General features: G+C 40.6%; 1 protein-coding gene across 4 annotated transcripts in view; it reads right to left on the reverse strand.

Moving 5' to 3' along the window:
- LOC109041282 (lachesin) overlaps positions 1–21,352 on the reverse strand; it is a 300,747-nt gene that overhangs the window by 235,443 nt on the left and 43,952 nt on the right. For all 4 annotated transcript variants that reach the window (XM_072298655.1, XM_072298643.1, XM_019057573.2 and 1 more), the window contains one exon: positions 1,745–2,329. In XM_072298655.1, the coding sequence (XP_072154756.1) occupies positions 1,745–1,817 (73 nt within the window). In that variant the 5' untranslated portion in view covers positions 1,818–2,329. The remainder of the gene's footprint in view (positions 1–1,744; positions 2,330–21,352) is intronic.

The raw sequence follows: 21,352 nt of genomic DNA on the forward strand, positions 1-21,352 counted from the left end.
AATTTGAGCGGATTTCCTTTTGATTTAAGCAAAAATCTGATTGAATCAAGAGTATTTTTTCTTGTCAATATTTTCAAGAGTCTGGACTCTAGATCCAATGTGTTTTTTTTCCAGTGAAGCGTGCTCTCGATCCACTCATAATGTCATCACAGTTTTTGAAGGTGCACTCGACAGAGAGAGAGAGAGAGAGAGGGACACGTAATTCGGAGAGCAAGACTACAACTGCGCGCAACTATTCGTGCTCCGAAGCCGCTCATATTGCCATCACGGTTATTGAAGGCGAACTCGATAGAATGACACATAATAAGGAGAGGAATTTATGCGTTTTCCTTTTAAATTACCGGGACTCGGCAAGACTACTGCGCGCAACTAATCGCGCTCTCAAGCCACTCATATTGCCATCACGGGTTTGAAGGCGAACTCGAGAGAATGAGAGACGCATATTGAGGAGAGGAATTGATATGTTCTCCTTGCCGGGATTAGGCAAAAGAGGAACGACGATTGCGCGCAACTATTCGTGCTCCTGAGCAGCTCATATTGCCTGTACAGTTATTGAAGGCGTTTACCGGCGGTTTAACTCAGGAAAAATTCGTCAGTTTGGATAAACTCATCTCACGGTATACTTCGTGAGAACGATTAACTCCAGAGCTCATTTTAATACTTTCGAGTTTGAAGTTCATTCATATCAGGACCTAAACCTTGAGTGCCCTTTCCTTCGCGCGAACGTTACGTACTCTTTAATTTTTCAGGAGGGATGTAGATTGAATGTGGTATAAGTTACTTAACTGGGATTGAGATAAAGCATTTTTAAACACTTAAAAATGTCACATAAAACATGATTTGTACCACAAATGGCTAAAGCTCTTCAGTCACTTAGAAGTCACTTCTTCTAATAATAATTAAATGATTAATGAAAACTGATTGATGATTTTGAAGAGGCATTGTTTCACAGTAAATTTTATCGCACGAAGAAAACAGAAAAAAAGGGAGAAGCTCAATCGTCAACGGTCTTAACTCAAAAAGTGATTTTCAAACTTTTAATTTTATGACTCCTTTTATGAAATATAAATCGATTCAGATCTTGTGGAATAGCATGAGAGTTTCACCTCCTAGGTCTGTTACCTTCCTCATTCTGTGAGAAAGACTATTTGCAACCGTTACGAAGGAATAGAGCCTTCGAAGAAAGAAAGAACATCGACAGATCTGTGAGTAACAAAATCTCCCTTTCGAAGATGAAGACTTTGATAATCATCCAACCTTAAATTCAACGTTTAAGGCTCAAAGTTTACTTGAAGCTGAAGAGAAGCAACGTGGGAAGATTTAATGTTCTGTACACATTTATTAAGGACCTCATAAAATCTCTTCCACTCCTTGAGTGGCTTTTCGTGGCTTCATACACTTCACCGGGCTCTTAATTAAAAATACTCCCGGAGCAATAAAAACGTTTTGAAGCAGACGGAACGACTCAGTATTTTCAGTGCATGCTTTCCTTGAGCGAAAATGGATGGACAAAGCACGATTAATACGGTTTTTTCTGACAGGATAGAAAGATCTTTCAAGTCGTGAAAAAGTCGACGCAAACGTCGAACAGTCATCGACAGGAAAGGTCATCAAGCTCAAGCAATAAACGAAAATTCTACGATTAGCAAAACTGGCCTGTTATCTCACTGTGTGTGGCAGATTTCTTCAATGCATGGAATATCCCAAAAAAACCAAGAGAAGAAAAAAAGGTTAAAAATCTTACCTATTCCAGCAGATGTTGGGGTTCCAAATGTTAGCAGAAGAAAGAGAGAGCAGAGAATGTAGCAAGTTAACATGACTTTCTTTCCGTTTCAAATCACGATTGAATTCATCTCAGCATCCAGTGCTGATTGATCACCTGCGACACTTTAGAAAACACCGCACAACCGGTTATCGCGTGCGAGGGACCGAGTAACTCTTTGCAATTTTCATCACAAAACCGTACTTTCGTCATTGTATCACTAAAATCCCGTAACCATCAATATAAATAACACCTCGCGAAAGAAAAATTGCGCCACACGCGAAAAAATGCGAGATGGAAAGCAGTCCACCTTGCTTACTATTTTTTCCTTTTAGAGCATGATGTACTCATTCAATGAATGTTTAACTTAAATGCAGGCTCAATGAATTGTAAAATTGCACACGGTTATCCGGTCAATTTATTTTCGCGCATTTTATCCGATCGCGAATGCTAAAAAATCAAGGTTGAATATGACTGAACTACGCGTTACTGTATACCAACTCAACGCGAGACACGTCTGTTCAAACGAGGAAATCCGAGTGATCACTTCTGCATCGCTTTCAGGGCCTGTAACAAACAAGAAAAACAAATGCATGGTCAATTTGAGCGATAAATAAAATTAGTTGATTCTAAGTATGTGATTGCAGCTCCGAGGAGAGCTTTTGTGGTTCAAGGAAATGTAAAAGCTAGTGAAAAAAAGTACAGTAAATATGAAAAATCCTTGACACAATTTCCATAATATGGCGACATTTGCTTGATCGACGAATCGTTATTTCACTAAAAGGAACCCTTCAACCCTTCTTTGAGGAATGAATCTGGTAGACGGACCCGGATGGACTTTCGGGCGAACGTAATCAAAATCCTGTGGCATGTCGTGCTTTGCGATAGATCGCGATCCTTCATTTATATCTATGGAAAAGAATCGATTATAAGGGCGTTCGCACCGAACACTAAAATAATCGATTCTTTATACCATAGTTTCGAACGGGTTGATATCGATAGTCGATAATCACACTTCGTCATTGTCAAAATCCTGAGATATTTACCATAATTTTGCGTGATATCTACCACAGCGTGGTAAACATGACCGGTATTTATATGAACTTCATCCCTTAGGTCTACCAGGGTACAAAATCAGATACTTGTATTAACTTTGTCATACTGAATTATACTCACCAACTATCCACCATGTGATGAATATTAATTTCTGTTTTCTGATAGTATTTGACTTTATATTATTTATTCATTTTTTTTCAAAGGCATATTGTAAGAAATCTTGGAGTAAAATCCGGAGTTCAATTCACTTCGTAACCTATCCCCTCTCACCCTCAACCGAGTTATAAGAACAAGGCGTGAACTTCGCTCCTTAGATGGGGCTCACTCCGTAAGCAGATTGGATTCCGCTTCGTACTTATATCACATCGGTTTTTGGAGCGCAATACAGGATCCTGAGTGATATGCACCCCGAATTTTATTCCCATATTTTTGATAGCTTAAGCTTTGACTTTTTTGCGTGTTCTCATGTGAAGTTTTCGGAAAAGCGGTCAACATGTTGAACCGATCGGTCCTTCGACTTGACGGAGGTCTTGGGAAAATTGGCAGCGACGTAACAAGGAGGGCTGCCGACGATTGATTTATCGAACTCATATATTTTGGCCCAGTCGGCCGTGAACCAGACTCATGATTTGGCTGACCGCATCACCCGGCCCGTGCCTAACTCCCTTAATTACCTGGGCGACTCTCCAGGCAACCCCATCTGGGCGACTACGTGTCAATTAAAACTGCCCCAAAATCAGGGCAACGGCGTGCAGCCTCCCTCATTTCACACACACAGCGTCCACCTCCTCCTCAACATCGCTGAATCAACCCCTATCTTCATCATTCGCGAAAATAGGTCAATGGATCAGTTACGCGTAACATGGAAACGGGATCGTTGGCAACAGTGTTTCATTCACTCCATTTAAATCCGGTAGAAATAATCATTTCTGAGTGAAGCACCTTGTCTTTAAAGAAAAATCGATTGTTTTACGGGCGTTTGACTGAGCAAAGTCCAGAGTTTACTGGAAGAAAAAACAAAACACATTGGATCTAGAGTCCAGACTCTTGAAAACATTGACAAGAAAAAGGGCTCTTGATTCAATCAGATTTAAGCTTAAATCAAAAGGAAATCCGCTCAAATTAAGAGGCTTGGTTCTTGATTTAAGCTTAAATCTGATTGAATCAAGAGTATTTTTGCTTGTCGATGTTTTTAAGAGTCTGGACTCTAGATCCAATGTGTTTGTTTGTTTTTTTTTGTTTTTTTTGTTTTTTTTTTTTTTGTTTTTGTTTTTGTTTTTTTTCCCAGTGTTGATAACTTGAGAGAGTCGCTATGGCGGCTATGGGAGGCTACGGCTGGGCCGTTCAGCCTGAGAACTGATAGTTACCCCGTATGGAGTTTGTCACGTTTAGGAGGGCGCATATTTTCTTCATGAAATAGTACCTCGGTTTACGGTGAGAATCAAAGCGTCGACTTTTCGCTAAAAATCGAAACGTAAAATTCTGTAAGGTGCGAAAATGATTGCGAAAAGAGGATTTTATCGTTGAAGTTCTACTTTTAGTAGACAAAATTATCAAAGCTGTTACAATCACAGACGAATCCAAACACTTCGAACGCAAAGACCTTCCCGAGGAAATTGTCAAAGTTTTAAGACATTTAATATTCAGTTTGAGTCAATTTCGTAATGAATAATTACCAAATACGAGCGTCATTCCTCCTTCTTTCCGCCGTCTCTTTCTTTTCTCTTTCGCTTCCCTCTTTCTTTCTCCTTAATTTCGGGCGCACTCGGGGGGGGGGGGGGGGCAAACATCCCCCAGCTCCTCCTTGGATCCACTAATGCCATAACGTTCTCCGATAGAATTAAAAAAAATCTAGCACACTTTTCGCGTAAATTTGATCTTATATGGTCAAAAAGCTTTCAATACATGTTCAAAAACTATTTTCGACTGCATGACACATTAACCCATCCGCCCGCCTCCCCCTACTTTTTTAAAACCATTGGAAGAAAAATAATTTCAGTTTTAAAGGCAAAAATGCGTCCTCTACGCACACGAGAGTGATCTCAGGGATCGGCGGGAAAGAGGGGTGAGGGTAAAAATTCTCATTTTCCGTTCAAGCTCTTTGAAGGAAAAGTTAGAACACCAGCTGTCAATATTACAGCACGAGCCACGATAATCGTCTGCTAGAATACGCCTGAGAATTCTTCCGCCCGACGCTGTCCAAACAGCGAATGTGATTAATTCAAATTTAGCGGCGCGAAAGCCCGCTATTCCCGGTAAGGGAGGGGGCAGAGAGAAGGGGGGAGGGAACGACGCGCGCGAAATCTACAACTCCTAATTTTAGAATAATTAATAAGTAGTGGTAATGTGCAGGACAAAAACCGCACCCTGTTTCGCATTGAAGAGGCGCAGACGGAGCGGGGAGTCCGCTCATCACGCATTTTAGCGGAGAAGCCGAGAAGGGAGACGGGGGCGCTGCCCCCCTAGATGAAAACCGCGTAACCGCGGCGAGACCCCTGAGGATGTATGCGGTTTTTTCCTCCGCGCCGCAGAGCTATCGCCTCGCCTCTGTTTTTGATTTAAAACGAGATTAATCGAAATGATCAAAATAACTGAGTTTCCGGGCCGGTGTTATGAAGCGCAGATATCATTCCGGCTAATATCATCCATCCAGGGTTGCCATTGCGTGAATAATTTGCCAGAGACGCGGGGTAGAAAATGTGAATTATGTGGGGGACTGTTTGTCCCGGTTGAGACAAATTATTTTGAAAATATTTTGAAAGAAGTTATGCAATTTTTCGGTACAAATATTTTTCGGGAAATTTTTTTTTTAAAAAAAAGGTACGTATTTTGACGAGATTTCGTAAAGAGATCTTCAAGGCTGGTATAAAGCAAGGGCTTTTAAAGTATTTTTGTGATGTTCAAAATATTCACGTTGAAATATTTGCAAAATATTATAGCAATGACCACATGTATCTCGAAAGAAAATCTGGCGATATTTTGTAAATATTCTGACATCATCTGAACAAGGTCCGGATATTCTTCAGGAGCGATCTTGGTAGCGTTATGAAATAGAGAAAAAATCTAATCGAAGAATAGTTTAGTTCTTATTGAAATAACACCGACGAATTGGCTACGCCGCGATTCTTCACTATGTCAATACGGATAATTGCATTAATTACAACGAAAAACGTGCCAATTTCTTGTCGCACTGAAGAAATTGCTCGCTGCGTGAAGAAAACTACTCTCTACACTGGAAAAAATGTAGATGTGATGACAAAAAAGCATCAACACTGGAACTCGTACAGTATAATTGAGTGGTTTGGAGGACAAGGCGCATAACGTCAACTTTTGTTATTCCGAGAAATAAACGTTTGAAATTTCAAAATTACATGGATCCTGGAAAGAAAGATACAATTGACTTTTTGATGCTTAAAAATTGGAATTTGGGAGCGAATTTTTCACAGAATATGCATTCAGACTAATTTTACTTGAAATCATTAATACCTCAACTTTTTCAAGAACTGCACTTATGCGCCTTGTCCTCCAAGCCCCTCAATTTTAAATTATCAACAACTCCGCGAGATTCTCAATGCATAGCTTTTTTTCCGCTCAACTTTGCAGCGTGGAGGGAAAAAGACTTGCCGGAAAGCACCCAGCAGAACGAACTTTGTAGTGAGAGGTTTGAAGTGGGATAGGATTTACCGGTAATGAGTTTTGCTATCAGTTGATATAGCTACATATTTACCGAGGGTTGGTGTAATGCCCTCGATATTTTCGGACTCCAATGGAAGCCGGTCCATTTGCACAATATTTACTCCAGAGAGTATCCAATATCGACTTTTGATATTTTCAACTTATTAACGCAGAGCTCCGAGTTGGTGTATCATTGGGTGCCGTAACTGTTATGCTGATATGGGAGCACCTACTGCCAGTTTTCGGTCTTTCATACATTGACGATGAGAGACCAAAAACACTTTCTCGACCTGCAACGTTGCAGATTTCCTAGTAAATCGTATTCTAACAGAAGAACAGGGATCGTTATTATTTTTGAACGATTTTGGCCTGAAGAGGTCTCAAAACGTCGTTTCATTCACGAAAAAACGTAACTAAATCGCAATATTGCCGAACGTCCCTCGCAAATAGCCTTTTTACTAGGAGAATCATGTGCATTTTTAACTGAAGATTTCACTGTTTTTTCCTTTGATATCGTGGAAAAATCAGAAAAATGTTGAACAAAAATTGCACGGGCACTTTAATGAAAAAAATTAAATTTTTCGAGTCAACTTGGAATAGAGTCACATTCCTCCGTCTGGGAAACGACGAAAGAGAAAAAGCTCCTTTCCTCGAAAAAAGCTCCTTTCGCTCCTTCCTAGAAAAATTCCCGAATGTGAATCGACTTTCGACGTGTCAATAAGTCGATAAAATTCTTAAGGTGATTCGATGGACGTCACAGTTTGTGTCAGTACGGCATGCGATATATCGCATCAATTAATTCCATTTTTTTTAGCTACTCGTCATTTTTTTCGAATTTTGAGATCGCAATTCTATTGTCAGGGGACTAAAGCACTCACTCAACAATTCTAACAGGAAAATTCAACGTAATAAAGGCGAAGTTTTTTTAGAGAGAAAATATCGCATTCCAGTGCAGTTTCGATATCAGTATCGAATGCGATGTTTTCTCTCTGAAAAAAACACGCCTTTATTACGTTGAATTCCTTTGTTAAAATTGTGAGTGAGTGCTTTAGTCTCGTGACAACAGAATCGCGATCTCAAAGGAGGAAAATTATGAGTAGCTGAAAAAATGGAACCAATTGATGCGATATATCGCATGCCGTTCTGACACAAAATATGGCGTCCATCGAATCACCTTAATCAAAGTACAACCACACAAATCCCCGCACCTTGCAACAGACCCATTTCTTCAACGCATATAACCCCCCTCACCCCAAATAAGCTTACCGAGTATGTAAAAAACACGATTCCAAAAAAATGTTAGTTACGACCTTTTTGCGCTAAGCCACTGCACTGATACATCTCAAAATGAAACATCTCTCAGAAGAAGAATCCTACACTGACACTTGCCCCGGTGCCTCCATTAGTATGCCCAATTTTTGAGCTCGACGCTGACACGGCTCCTGTTTGAGTGACAAGGAAGAGAGGAACGGGGCTGATAGCGCAAAGGTACGCGGAAAGGGAAGAAAAGCAAAGAGCGGCGCGGCGGAGGCTCAAATGAACAGAGAGACGATGAAACGAAGAAATAGGGATGTACTTCCTAATCGCGTGTCGCGGACTCCATCCACCGTTGCCGAAACCCACCCGATCATTTCCGCACCTAGCTGATCTGAGTGCGGATTTCGGGGAAGTTTTGCAACGGCGCATGCATTTCCTCCGGCTTCCTTCGTTGTTTATTAATGGCCCTTGACGAGGAAAAACGAGCGCGAGACGGACAAACGGCCCGCTGGATGTGCGAATCACTCTCGCCAACCGTTCCGATCCGCGTTTTTTCGACGGGGTTTTCTGATCTACAATTTGTCTTCGAAGTCTCCAGAATGTTAAGTGCTTCAGGAACGGCTTCGAGAGTTGCGATTCCACCCGGAATCCGAATTTTCAGCCTACTCGGACTCGTCCCGTAAAAAATGAGGGATCGTCTTGAGAGAAGGACGCACATCCAGCGTTACAGCTGGAGAGTAACTCCATCTCGGGCCTGCGGGCTGATTCACTGAAAAAAAAGGTTACAGGCTTTATAGACATACCGTCCGTTCCGGGCTCAGAAGCCAAAACTTCCGGGTGCTGGAGCCGTAGCTTCGATTGCTCCGAGAGCTGCGCCCGGCAGTTTCATCTGGGCCCGGAACGCGGACATGTATTTGGTATGTCTCCATTGCCCGCAATTACGGCTTCCACGGCCGAAGTTTTCTTTTTTAAGTGTAGTTGAAATTTATGTACAAAACGATAGACAAAGAAGACATTGGGAACATGGAACGATCCTATTGGTTGGAACGGGTTGTCATACTAAAGAGGAGAATGATGGGCTAACCATATGGTCTCTCGTGGGTTGCCGTTAGTTTATTACTTACCTCCTTTCTCCATTACAACCACCCATTTCCACCAATAGGATCGCTTTATTTTCAGCGTGTCGTCATTGTCTATAGCTCCGCCTATCAATGTCAATAATCAGCCCAATGGACGTCACAAACAAGCGACCAGATTGAACAGTCTGTAACGTTTTTCGTAATCTCATACATAAACTCATTCTCAGAATCATTTCCTACAATCACTTTTGTGGGTCCCCTTTAAATAGTTAAAAATTTACGTATTTACGGTTACTTTGGGTTGGTTTTCTTTTGGTTAGGTCAGTTATACTGATTTGGTTGCTCAAAACAATTTTTGGTTCAACTGAAGCAGAGTACTCTATACATATAAAGTTCAAGCCAAAGTGTTGAAAAAATGGAACAGGAGCGAAAATTTTGAAACATTGCAACGGAAAAACGTGGTTTCGCACTTTGGCCATTGATGTGTAAGGCATGAGCCGCTTAGCTCGTATTTAATTTCCTTATTTGGTGCGCTTCATAGGGCCATGGCGTGTGAATTTTTATGGAAATTCTAATTGGAAAAACCGGAATGGATAGCTGAAGAAGGTTTACGGCTGACAGGTGCTCGTGGGGCCTTACCTAAGAGATTCAGCGCACCGGTCGCCGGGCTGGGGCTAAAACTCGTTTTGTACATGACAAGCATTGTTTCAGCGTTCGAGCCGCAGTTGACCGGCCAACATAACGCCTCATCAAAACCAGCGCTGAAACTATCCGCCAATATAGGTCAAGCTGTTGAGGTAGAAGTGATTGAAGCACAAAATATTCACTCGACTTTTTTTCCCCGCAGCGGAAAAAACCTTAATGAGATTTTGTTGAAAGTTGGACAGAAAAGTACCGGGCCCGCGTGGCGCGGCGTTTCCTTTTTCTCTTGACGTGGATCGACGAGAGACCCGAGCGTCGACTATCGCTTTTATACGTACTCCTGCCAATTTCACTGATCGTTGAGTGCATTTAGCGAGGGTTTGAAAGCTGAAAAATACCAAATAAAACCATGGATTCTCATATTTTCACATTTGAAATGAGTGTTTTTTTGCTTTCCTACTCTATGCTCCAAATCTTATAGCTTTCAAATCTTCATATGATGGCACAATAACACCGAATAATACAGAAAAAATTGAACTGAATTATGTTATGAGGGACTGTGAGCATTGAAATGCTGCTCGGGTTTTGGAAGTATGTTTGACTTTGATTAGTGGCTTTGGATCTGGAACGAGTTTATCAGAAAGCAACCAATACACATTAAGTTGAATCTGAGAAAAAGAGGTTTGAAGTTTTATTCCTCCATACATAAGACTCAATGTGGAAAATATACTTTAACCCCTCTTTTCATAAACGAATTTTATTTTTCAACTTTGAGTTTTTGGCAGAATAAAATATACGACTAGTGGAACTCAAAAACATTCTTGACTCAATTTTTTCGGAAATGTGGGTTGGTTCCTTTCTGATAAACTTGGTCCATTTTATGTTGTCTGCTCCTATCGCCGAGTACAAAAATATGGTAAATTAATGATCCGTCTTGTAAAAAAAAAAATTATGACAAGGAAACTTGTGGGATTCACTAAACGATTGTAAAATTTACAAGACGTTTCATTGGGTGCACGTGCTAAAGTGTGTACTTCACAAAACGATTGAAAGCTATATTTGCAAATTTTACACTGTGTATTACAATGCATTCGTATGCTGTAACGCCACACGAATACGACAAGATATTTATTTGTAAATTTTACAAATACGAATAGTTGCCACGATTTTATTTAATCTTCTATCTTCTCCTTAAAAATGCTTCGTGTAAAATATAATTTTATTCATTAATTGCTTGTTTTTTTTTCGTGTACAGTCAAATTTTGAACTTATTTGCGCGAGTCTCTTCTTGACAACATACATTCGTACAAAATCATTAAAAGGAATCAAATTTGGCAATTGGAGGGCAGGAGTTGATTAGAGCGCGTCAGTTTTTCCGAGCGCGGGACGGGAGGAGGTGATGCAGAGCGCGGAGATGCGGAGGGGGTGGAAAAAGTTTCTTAGGGAGTATTAATTGATCTCGTGTGATTTTGACATCGGAACATGAGCTGCAGTTCAAAGGCTGAGCCCGTACTCACGGCGCGAGACTCCGATCGAGGGGGCAAAACAAATCAAAAGCAAACTGGATAAATAGCAGTCCATCAGCATCGTTGCCACCTAGAGCTCACTTATTTTACGGGGTCGAAATTTAGTATGTTACCGAAAATAGCCTTGCAATTGGACTTGAGCGTGATTGAGACGTTGGGTGCAGAAATGCACTGAAAATACAAGTTAAGGGCTTTAGAGACATACCGTCCCTACCAGGCTTAGGGGCCGAAAATTCCGGGTGCTGGAGCCGCAGCTTCGATTGCTCCGGGTGCTACGACCGGAACTTCCGGCCTCTAAGCCCGGAATACGAACGGTATGTCCATAAAGCCCGTAATTACGGCTTCAGCGGCCGGAGTTTTTTTTCAGTAGAGAATTTCATGGTTGCTGTGTTTCAGAATCTCCAATTCTGATTTACGTAAATAGAGGAAGCTATTGGGTGAATTCTCTGACATTTTGCGTTTTTGTCATTGTAACATCATAAAGAATATTCGGTAATGGTTACAAAACATTACACACATTTGCCTTGATAAAAGTGCATGAGACGTTAGCGGGGATTTTGAGGCACCGCAACCAAGAAATGCCCTTACTGCATCCATCGCTTCGATTGTAGATCGCCAGGCGAAAATTAAATTAATAAAAAGATTCGGAGTCATAGTTTTGGAAGTATGGGGCTTCCCTCCCCCAAATCTACTCGACCCTTTCCAAAAACGGTGAGGGATTTTGTCAAGCAAGTGCGTTGCATATCTCTCACGTTTGAAATCGTAATTAGACGAGGCCGTATTAACTGTAGATGCTCGAGACAATTTTCTTGATGAGCTCATTGAAAATTAATTTGTTCATGCCTCCATGTATTGCACCGAAGTGAAGCTTTCCATCTTGAACTTTGAGCACGACTGCCTTTGACTTAAAGATCTTCGATCGCTTGAATTGAAAACTTCAGCAGAACGGAACTTTAATTTATTAAAACTGACTTTCAAGTAAATGTCCGGTTTTGCACCTCTCTTTCCTGTTATTTTTTTTCCTTTCACTTGAAAAGCTCGGTGCGGCGTCAATGAAGTCACGTTCCGTCGGGTAATCTCGTCAGCGAAGACTCCCCGGCTGGGGAACACTTAAAAGTCCTAAGATAAAAATATCATCCAATTTAAGATGGCTAATTCCTGCCGGCAAAAAAATATTAATTCCGAATCATCCGACTCCGAGATTGTCTTTTTTGCACGGGAATTTAGAAGCTGCGAGCTTAATTTGAGAGGGGGCGGAGGAGGGAGGGGGCGTTGTGGGGAATTGGATTGGGCAGACGTGACTCGAATCTAATTGTGTCTCGTCGTTTCATGCGTGTGTGCAACCGTGGGCGAGGGGAGGAGGGTGGGCGTTGCAGAAATTGCTTCGTTCTGACTTCGGCGAAAGTTTTCATCGCCGCAACTTTCCCACCTGTTTTGATAGGAATTTAATCTTCTTCCCATTCCACCGCCAATTTCTGACGTCGAATCCACACTCGTACTTTTGAGATTCTCCGATGAAATATATTTAAAACTGAGCCGCCACGAATTTTCCACGCTCTTGTCGAAATAATGTTTCCATGTGAAAATTAGTCATTCATAATTTAGGACTAAGTAAGAAATGATGTGTCTTAGGGATGGTTCAAGTATATCGTGAAGAACTTTGGCCGACTTGTTGACACTCTCCTTCCTCTCCAATTTTTCAGAAAGGACAGAGAGAGCTTATAATAAAACAAAAATTCAAGCAATGGGGTTGTTCTAGAACAAAAAGAGGAATTATTTCTTATAAAAAATGGCTAAAAAATTACGATGATCGCATCTGAGAAGTCTAAAATACACTCTCACTTCACAATCTGCGTCAGAAATATGCATTTTTTTAAGCTTCCCGCTTCAAAAACGATACTTCGGCACAGGATGAAATTTCGTAAGAGGCGTCGTTCCATCCAACCATTGCGCATTATAGGATGCTACAGCTACACAATATTCAACATGGCTGACGTTTTCGCTTGCAAATCGTGAGGAAGTACAGTACGGTCTCTATCATCGGAAGGAAAATATAAATATAAACACGTTGGTTGATAAAATACCGTCTCACGTGTTTTTTGGCGGGTTGGTGTCGGCCATGTTGAAAATTGCGTAGCATTCTAGTGCAAAAGGGCTGAATTTTCTTACGAAATATTTACGTGTGCGCAGTATCGTTTTGGAAGCAGGAAGCTTAAAAAAACGCAAATTCAATGCGCAGATTGTGAGTTAGGAGTGTATTTGAGACTTCCTTGATGCGCTCATCGTGATTTTTGAGCTATCTATACTATAAGCTCCAAGACCTCCTAATTTTGCGAAACTGGTAACGCTTAGTTCCAGCGTTCTACCGGGCCGATTTTCATGAGTTTTTTGCGCAGATCGACGGCAATTGTCTCTAGATAAGGCCAACTCTTTTCAGATTTTTCAAAATATGGCCCAGTTTTTTTATATTCCTGGTAAAGTTGCGAAATTCACCCATTTAAACAATGTAAATATATATGACTTTTTTCATCAGTTGTTTGAGCGTTCTACCGGCCGAATTCATGATTTTTTTGCGTAAATCGACAGGTAATAGCCCTAGATGAGGCCCGATCAATCAGGATTTGGAAAAAGGACCCAGGTTTTTTTTAAAATCACGTTAATAAAAGTGAGTGAGTTTATAGAATGCTCCGGTACTGCTAACCGCTATGCGCGGAGGATGCGCAGTGGTAGGGAGATGCCGCATTAAGTTGTGTAGCCTGCGCATCATCTCTACACTTATCTACACAAGATTCGCACCTGATTTCTCATGTCGTGCGGTGACCGAGTTGTCTAAGACGTCGATGCGTCCTCTTAGGATCTCGGTGTAGGTTCGGATCCCCCCGACTCATGATATCTTAAATTATACCTTTCTATCATTGTTTCATTGTTTTACTGCAATATTTCATCAAGCAGCCATCATACCAAAACGCGTCCTGTAAATTTAAAGTAATTTTAAGTAAAGTTTAAAATTAAAAGGATTACCTCATAATCAGTAATTGTTTAGGGGAAAAATAAAACTAACACTGATAGGGAGGGTAAAAATAGGGCCGCGAAGCGGCCCATTGATGGCGCGGAGCGCCTTCAGGGGGTTGGGCCGCGTAGCGGCCAGGGGGCGTAGCCCCCTAGTGTTCTATAAAGAATAACTCTTTATTTCGCTCTAGATGAAGTTTGCAACAGACCCATTACAGTTCTTTCGGAGTTATGTACATTTCCGCTACGGTTTCCACGCACGGTGGCGGTGGGATTGAGTTTAAGTGGAGTTAGGGGTGTCCCTGACATCAATGAGCACGTGAGTGTTAACAGCACAGATAAATAATTTACAGAGGATTTTGGCATTCTATAGTACGATTTCGAGGAAAACTGATGGTTGGACTAGAGTAAAGAATTCCAGTGAGAGGTTTTTTCAAAAATTGTTTGCATACGATTCGGAGGAGTTCCGCGGGGAGAGGCGTAGTAATCACATTGTTCTAAGAATCCCTTGACGGTAGAATGTATCCAATAAGCTCGTTATACGAATAATCTGAGAATCAGAACGCTCTATCCGCTTAGTCTGGAAGCGTATCGTGCTTGAAGACAATAACAAGCAGAGAAGCCAATCGATAGGGAGGCTTTGAAAGAAAGTAGCAAAAATTCTTGATTTTTCGAAATGGAAAGCAAAGGTGTATCATTTGGACTTTTATAATAAAACCAATGTTGCCTGATTCTTTCTTTATCTAATTTTCCAATAGCGGGCACAGAAAAGTTTGAGGAGCACCATTATGCTAATTTTCAAACTCGACGAAGAAAGACTCAAACACATTTTCAGAGTATAGATAGGGTTAGAGGTAACTTCAATATGCTTTGACGCGGTGCACTAACAGAAAAAATGACGTGAAGATTTCGGTCAACGTGGGGAAAGAGAACACAAAATAAAACATATTCTGTACTTATTCTGGGGATCCTCAATTTTTTTATTGTTTTATGTGCTGAAATTAATGTAAACTGTACCAAAATCAACAAAGAATTTGGAATGATTCGTGCTATACTTCCTATACTGCCATGCTAAGGAAAAACACCGTATAAACCTTCGTCAGTTGCCAAATTTACTTTGATTTAAAAGAAATTTTCAAGAAAACTCGTGAACATTTTCCATTCAATTTTTCAGAGGATTTTTTTTTTGTTATTGGATCTAAATTGTCCAAAAATTTCAGGAGAAAATATACATAACACTCCTCATAAATAAATGCTTTATAAGCGGAAATTAGGCAAGTCTCGAATGTTCATACGACGTTTTTCCTTAGCGCGGCAGTATATTAGCCAAAAATAACACAAGAACACGTATATTTTGGTTAACGCACGATTTTTTTCTTTCCGCAACTATCATTTTGGGATTCTAAGAGGAAACTAATAAGGATAGGAAGATGGAGAAGAAGAATAAGGAAAAAGAAGAAGAAGAGAAGGAAGGGCGGAGGAAGAAAGGGTGGAAGAGGAAGAGGAGGCGGTGGAAACAGGAGAGATATAAATAAAAAAGGCAGGAAATAGAGAAGTGAAAATCTGCACGAAAGGAATCAGGTAAGTGGAAACTACGAGATATTTTGATTTTTTCCCCCAAGGTGGAAAAAGGAATCTGAACCCCTCCTGCTCTCCAGACTCTGCCGGTTTTCAATTAAAGCCTCGAGCACTTTCATATTATCCGCGTCCTACTACACAGTACCTGTTGCTAATTTCTCCTTTTAATGTTTCCCACTCTCACGCTGGGAACTCTCATTTAGAGGCAAGATGTTGGCTGAAAATATTTAGAGCGTATAACTTTCACGGGCATTGAAAGTTCTCGCCGAGTGAAAAGACTCGTAAGATAGTGAGACGGAAGGATCGAATCACATTAATCCTGAAAACTCTCGCCAATTCGACAAATAACAAGTTCAGAATGACCTGCATTCCTTGATTTTTTCTCACCTTGCGGTAGAAATCGACGAATTCTCACAAGTTTGTTCCATGAAAATACAAGTAGGTAAGTGATTGAGCAGACGGTTGTGTAGTTTAAAGAAAAGAAGAAAAAAAAGGAGTACAAATCAAAGTAGAATAACACCATTTCTAGCGATATCATCACTTCCCTATATAGTGTTCCCTGACAAATATATTACAAGAGGCATTGCTATTCTTCATTTTCTGCATTAATTAGAAGAAAATAAAAAAAAAAAAATAAAAAAAACTGAGGGGGTGAATAATTTGGATTTTTTTCATTTATGGACTTAAAAAATAAGGACGCACGAGCAAAAGCGATCCATGGGCAAAATACATTTATTTTTTATTGAGAGAAACAGCTTCTTTCCTATAAGAATCCTGTCAGTGTTGCCACCACCATGCAATCAACCTTTCTTAGTGAGAGTTAGGATTATAAAGGTCGTTTTTACATCAAAGTACTACAACCTAGAGTTTTGTCCAACGTAATGCATTCGGACAATACGGAGCATTGTCGAATAAATTGATCGTGATGAAATATTTTCGGGAAAGTTTCTCAGAATTCTAGTTCGATTTCATTGTTCAGATCGATTCGATAGAATTTCGATTGAATCAACCTCAATCTTTAAAGCTATCATATTCTCAGGCAGAAATGAGAGGAAGGATCTGGTTGAGTGAAGAAGCTAGAATTCCGGTTATTCGACCAATGATCTGAAACCTCTCTTGTACGAGTGCCAAAGCTGCGAAGGTTTCAAGATTAGCGCCTTTGAGTAGAGATGAGGACTCGAAGAATCTGAATGAATTCAATATTAACGTATAACTTCTTCAAAAAGATTAATCTTCGTGTAGGGTTCGATCAAAATTATTAAGTAAACGATGAGATTTGGCAGCACCGACTTAAGATTAACTTGTCACGAAGACGGATTTGAGTGACACTGGATGCCTTAAATGATAAGTGACAAGTATAATCAAGAAACGAAATTTGCGCCATGTTGAATCAAAAATAAAGAGAAGAAGGAGAGGAATTTGAGTTTCGTAAATTCCAAAAAGCCAGACCCCCAATTACGAGACGGCAGGATTAAACCACCCGAAAGTGATGAAAGGAGGCTTATTCCCGAAAATCAAAGAGGGTTGAAGTAATTAAGCAACTGAGAACCACCAAAATTGAGTTGTCTTTTAGGGGTTGCTTTTGATGCGATATTTCAAAGAAAATATCGACGGTGAAACTACCAAACCACGTATCTCGTTTGCGGTGTTTAAAAATCTACGCTCGCATTTTATTTTTTTGAAGTAGACCAAATCAATATCATTCCTTGAAATTTTCACAGAATTTTCTTCGCACGAAGAGGAAAATTCACAGAAATTTTCAAGACTGGACGTTAAGTAGTTTTTCATTTAAAAAATAAAGTATGACAGGAAGTCTGCGACGTCGCAAACCGAGATACGTGGTTTGGTAGTTTCACCGTCGATATGCGAGATGGTGAAGAAAACTTGAGGTTTCAGGCTCAATCGAATTTTGCCGGAATAAATCAAAGATTCTACGTTCAAAATGATAGATCAAGAACGTTTGATTTTCACTTGCTTCAGCATTCTGACTGCATAATATTGAGGCATGGGAGCATAAGAAAACAAGCAGGGAACACGCTCTATAGTAGTGGATCACCCGTTGATATACCGAAAGGTGCAGCCGGGCAGTCTTCTACATCAAATTAAGGTCCTTACTTAGCTCTCTCAGACTTTACTTTCTGGCTCTAAATGTCTCTCTACGCTTTGTTTAATGCCTTAACCTACACTACCTCCAGTCTTCCTACATGCTCTCTAATCATTGGCTGACTTCATTTAAAGTCTTCTATTTTATCACACTCTTTTGGGCCTGATCTGCTGTCTTAATGTCCTCATGTTTTTTCTGCTGTAGAATCTTAAATTTGTCTTAATATCCCTGCCAATTTATTGTCATTTTTGCATGTAATTTTCATTTTGTATACTCTTTGTAAACTCTTTTGTAGAATAAAAAAAAAAAAATAAAAAAAAAATAAAAAAAAAAAAAAAAAAAAAAAAAAAAAATAGTAGTGGATGAGTAGGTCCAACTTGGTTTCATCCGTGTTTAACGTCGAGCAACCAGTGCAAAAGTGTATTTCACTGATTGATGAAAATAAGGTGGAAGAAAGCACGGTATACGCTACCGCGGTATAGATGACGTCATACGCTTTATTTTTCAAAGGGCGGTAGCTCCGTTACTGTTGGACGCAGGAATGAGTCGTTTAGACGGATCTTATTATTTTTAGGTAATCCATAAGTTTTGACAATCAAATCGCGATTCTGTGACTTGCGCAACTTACCCACTATGTTCTAAAGAAGATAAAATTATCCAACTCTCTGCTTTCACATCTCGTGGCTAGAGGTAAAAGCCACTCTAATCTCTACTAGAGGTAAACCTCTGTATCTAATAAATAATACTACATCATGGCAAATTGCTATTCCATTTAAATTTGAATCTGAGTCTCCATTAAATCAACATTGGCCCACTCTAACAACCGTAGCACAGTGGATCCAGCCAATAGGAGAGGTCGGACAAAATTTGGAAACTTAAATGCTTATAACTCCGTTCCTACAAAACATTGATGTTCTAAAAGTGGTTCTATCAGTTTCCTCGTAAAATTTTCTTCTGATGGCACCCCTTGAAATTTAAAATGTGATAAAATAAACATCAAAATTTGCAGTTTTAGTAAAACAAATTCATGTCCGACCTCTCTAATTGACTCGATCCACTGTGCGTAGCTGGCTAATGTGAAGTGGAGGAGAGGGTCCGGTTATAAAAATAGATATAATAATTGCGCGGAGAGTGATTTTGAAACGGTCCAATTCGGTTTGCTACACTTTTATAAAGTGTTAATATGAATGCGTGCAGGGCTAAGGGTTCGATAAGAGATTTATTGATGCAAGCATCGCGCCCCTTTTCAGCCGCGGCAGCGACTTTTTTAATCCGCGCCCGTACCTAATTTTCCATTCACCCCTCGAGGAGCCCGCTCCAAGTTTATTTTCGAATCTAAAATTACTTCCTCATCCGTCTCCTGAAAAAGTCGAATATTTAGGACTTCATTAACGTTGGGCTGTGTCTAATCCCGCGGTCGTATTTTAACCAGAGACTCGGGTTTCCCTGGCTCGAGATATCATCTCAAGCTGTGGGCCTTCGCATTAATACCTCATTCTTCCCTGATTGATTCTCCTAAATTATAAGAGCTCTAATTTTTTTAACCCCCACACCTACCCATTCACTGTATTTTGCTCTTTCGTCGAATGTTCGAGATTGCCTAATAGAGGAGATGAAGGATAAATTGAACGGCCTAACTAACTGTATTTTATGTTGCCTATTTTCCTCACATGATTCCTCTTTTAATTGAGCACAAAACCACGTGACGTCTTGACACTTTAAGTGAATTTCCCTTAAATTATGAAGGATATGCTCACGGACTTTCGAGTCAGAATATTACTTGCAAGAGCGCTAGTACACAGGTCAGGATTAAGAAGGTGGACACATGGGCCGCGGCCCATGGCGGTAAATCTAGGGGGCGGCAAATTTTGCAATTTTTTTAAATGTAGCTAATAAAAAAAATCGGATTTAGAAAAAAAAATTACAAACGAGATAAGGCTACAAAATCTCTCATTTCCTGAGAGTATAGTAATTTCTAATTCTGTCGTCTTTCAGTGATACAAGAGACAGCACCTTCAATTAGTCGAGTTAAGAGAGAAACCAAACACACAATTTGGCCTGGAACGGCGCGACTTGGGGAGAAATGATGACGAGGATTTGAGATGAAAAGGAGAAGCCCTTGGCGCGGCAATCGGCATGTAACACATATTAGCGACTACAAGACTGCACGAATACTTCACGCATTGCATCAAACACAAAGCGGTTATTGTGGTCAGCGTGAAACGGATAGCGCCTACAAGAATGCAAGAATACTTCACGCATTGCGCCGAACACAGTGCGGTCAGCGTGAAACGCATAGCGCCTACAAGCTATTAATACTACTATGCGTGAATACACGCATCGCGCCAAACACGGTGCGGTCGGCGCGGCGGTGGAATAGTTAAAATCATTAAACCAAATGTTGTGTTTGTTCTTTCATAATTTTTTCGTTCATTTCTTATGAATGGAAGACCCTCCCCATTAGAGATAGGTTTACGAAACTTGACTTTCGCGCAAAGTTCCGCGACCTTTTGCTTGTAGTGTTGACGGGGCTTTCCCAAAAAATGTGTTCAGCACGATTAAACGCGTTTTATGCACCCCTCCCCCGCTGGTACGTTCACTAGATGGTTTTTATTGATGTTTCAAAACGAATGAGAAGAGGGCAGCAAAATACAGGCGGCCCATGGGCGGCAAGTAGGAAAATCCGGCCCTACTAGTACACCTTGTTAGGTGAACAGAGTTTCTGCAAAGGATGAAAATTCTTAAGTTTCAGGTTGAATTTTTAGGTTAACATTTTAGGTTGAATCTAGGTTAAGACTTCTGACATGCACACGGAAAAAGAGCAGACAGAGCCCTCATTGGTGGAAAGATTAAACTGAAACCGCGCAGAGCTTATTCAAAGGCTTTAGGAGAGCTTTCTCCGTTGAGAACTCGAAATTACCAAATTCGAAACTTTTTCCTGAATTTGGCTCTCTTGGAAAAGGGTTGCCACAGAATTTCCCTGACATTTCCGTGATTTCTCTGACATATTTTGGTAAAATTCCCTGACGATTGAACATATGACAGATGGTTAAGAAGATATAATTTTAGACAATTTTCAGGCAAAATTTGTTGTTCGAAACCTCAATCCTATTCTTGAGAGCAAATACGGGTGATTTAACAAAATTTCCCTGACATTTTTGTCATTTTTCCCGACTCTTCCCGGTTTTCCCTGAATTTTTAAAATTCCCTGCCATTACCCGGTATTTCCTGACTGTGGCAACCCTGTAGGAAAGTATCTTCTTGAAAGATAGGGTTCGTTTCTTTCCACGGACCCCGTGTTAATTTTTTTTTTTTTTTTTTTTTAGTTTTTTTAGCTCCTTTTTTCTCTATAGTTTTTTGGACTGGTCTTTCCCACCATGAACGGTCACATTCGTCGCTTCTTCTTCGATATCCCGATCAATACTTTCCATGAAGCGGTGCAAAGGCGCTCGTTCGATGGAGGTCCACTTCAAAGCGAAGCGGGGATTTTTTCGGGGGGGGGGGGGGGCGATGGCGCGGCGTGAGGGGCACTGTAAATCTCTCGACGGGGGCAATTTCACACATCAGAGGCCCCGGCGGACGAGGACGGGGTTGGGATGGGCTGTGGCCGCCCCTGTGGATGCTCGATAGTGTGATATCGACACTTGATTTAATTTTACACCCC

The sequence above is a fragment of the Bemisia tabaci genome, chromosome 1, assembly GCF_918797505.1.
Source record: "Bemisia tabaci chromosome 1, PGI_BMITA_v3".
NCBI lineage: Eukaryota > Metazoa > Arthropoda > Insecta > Hemiptera > Aleyrodidae > Bemisia > Bemisia tabaci.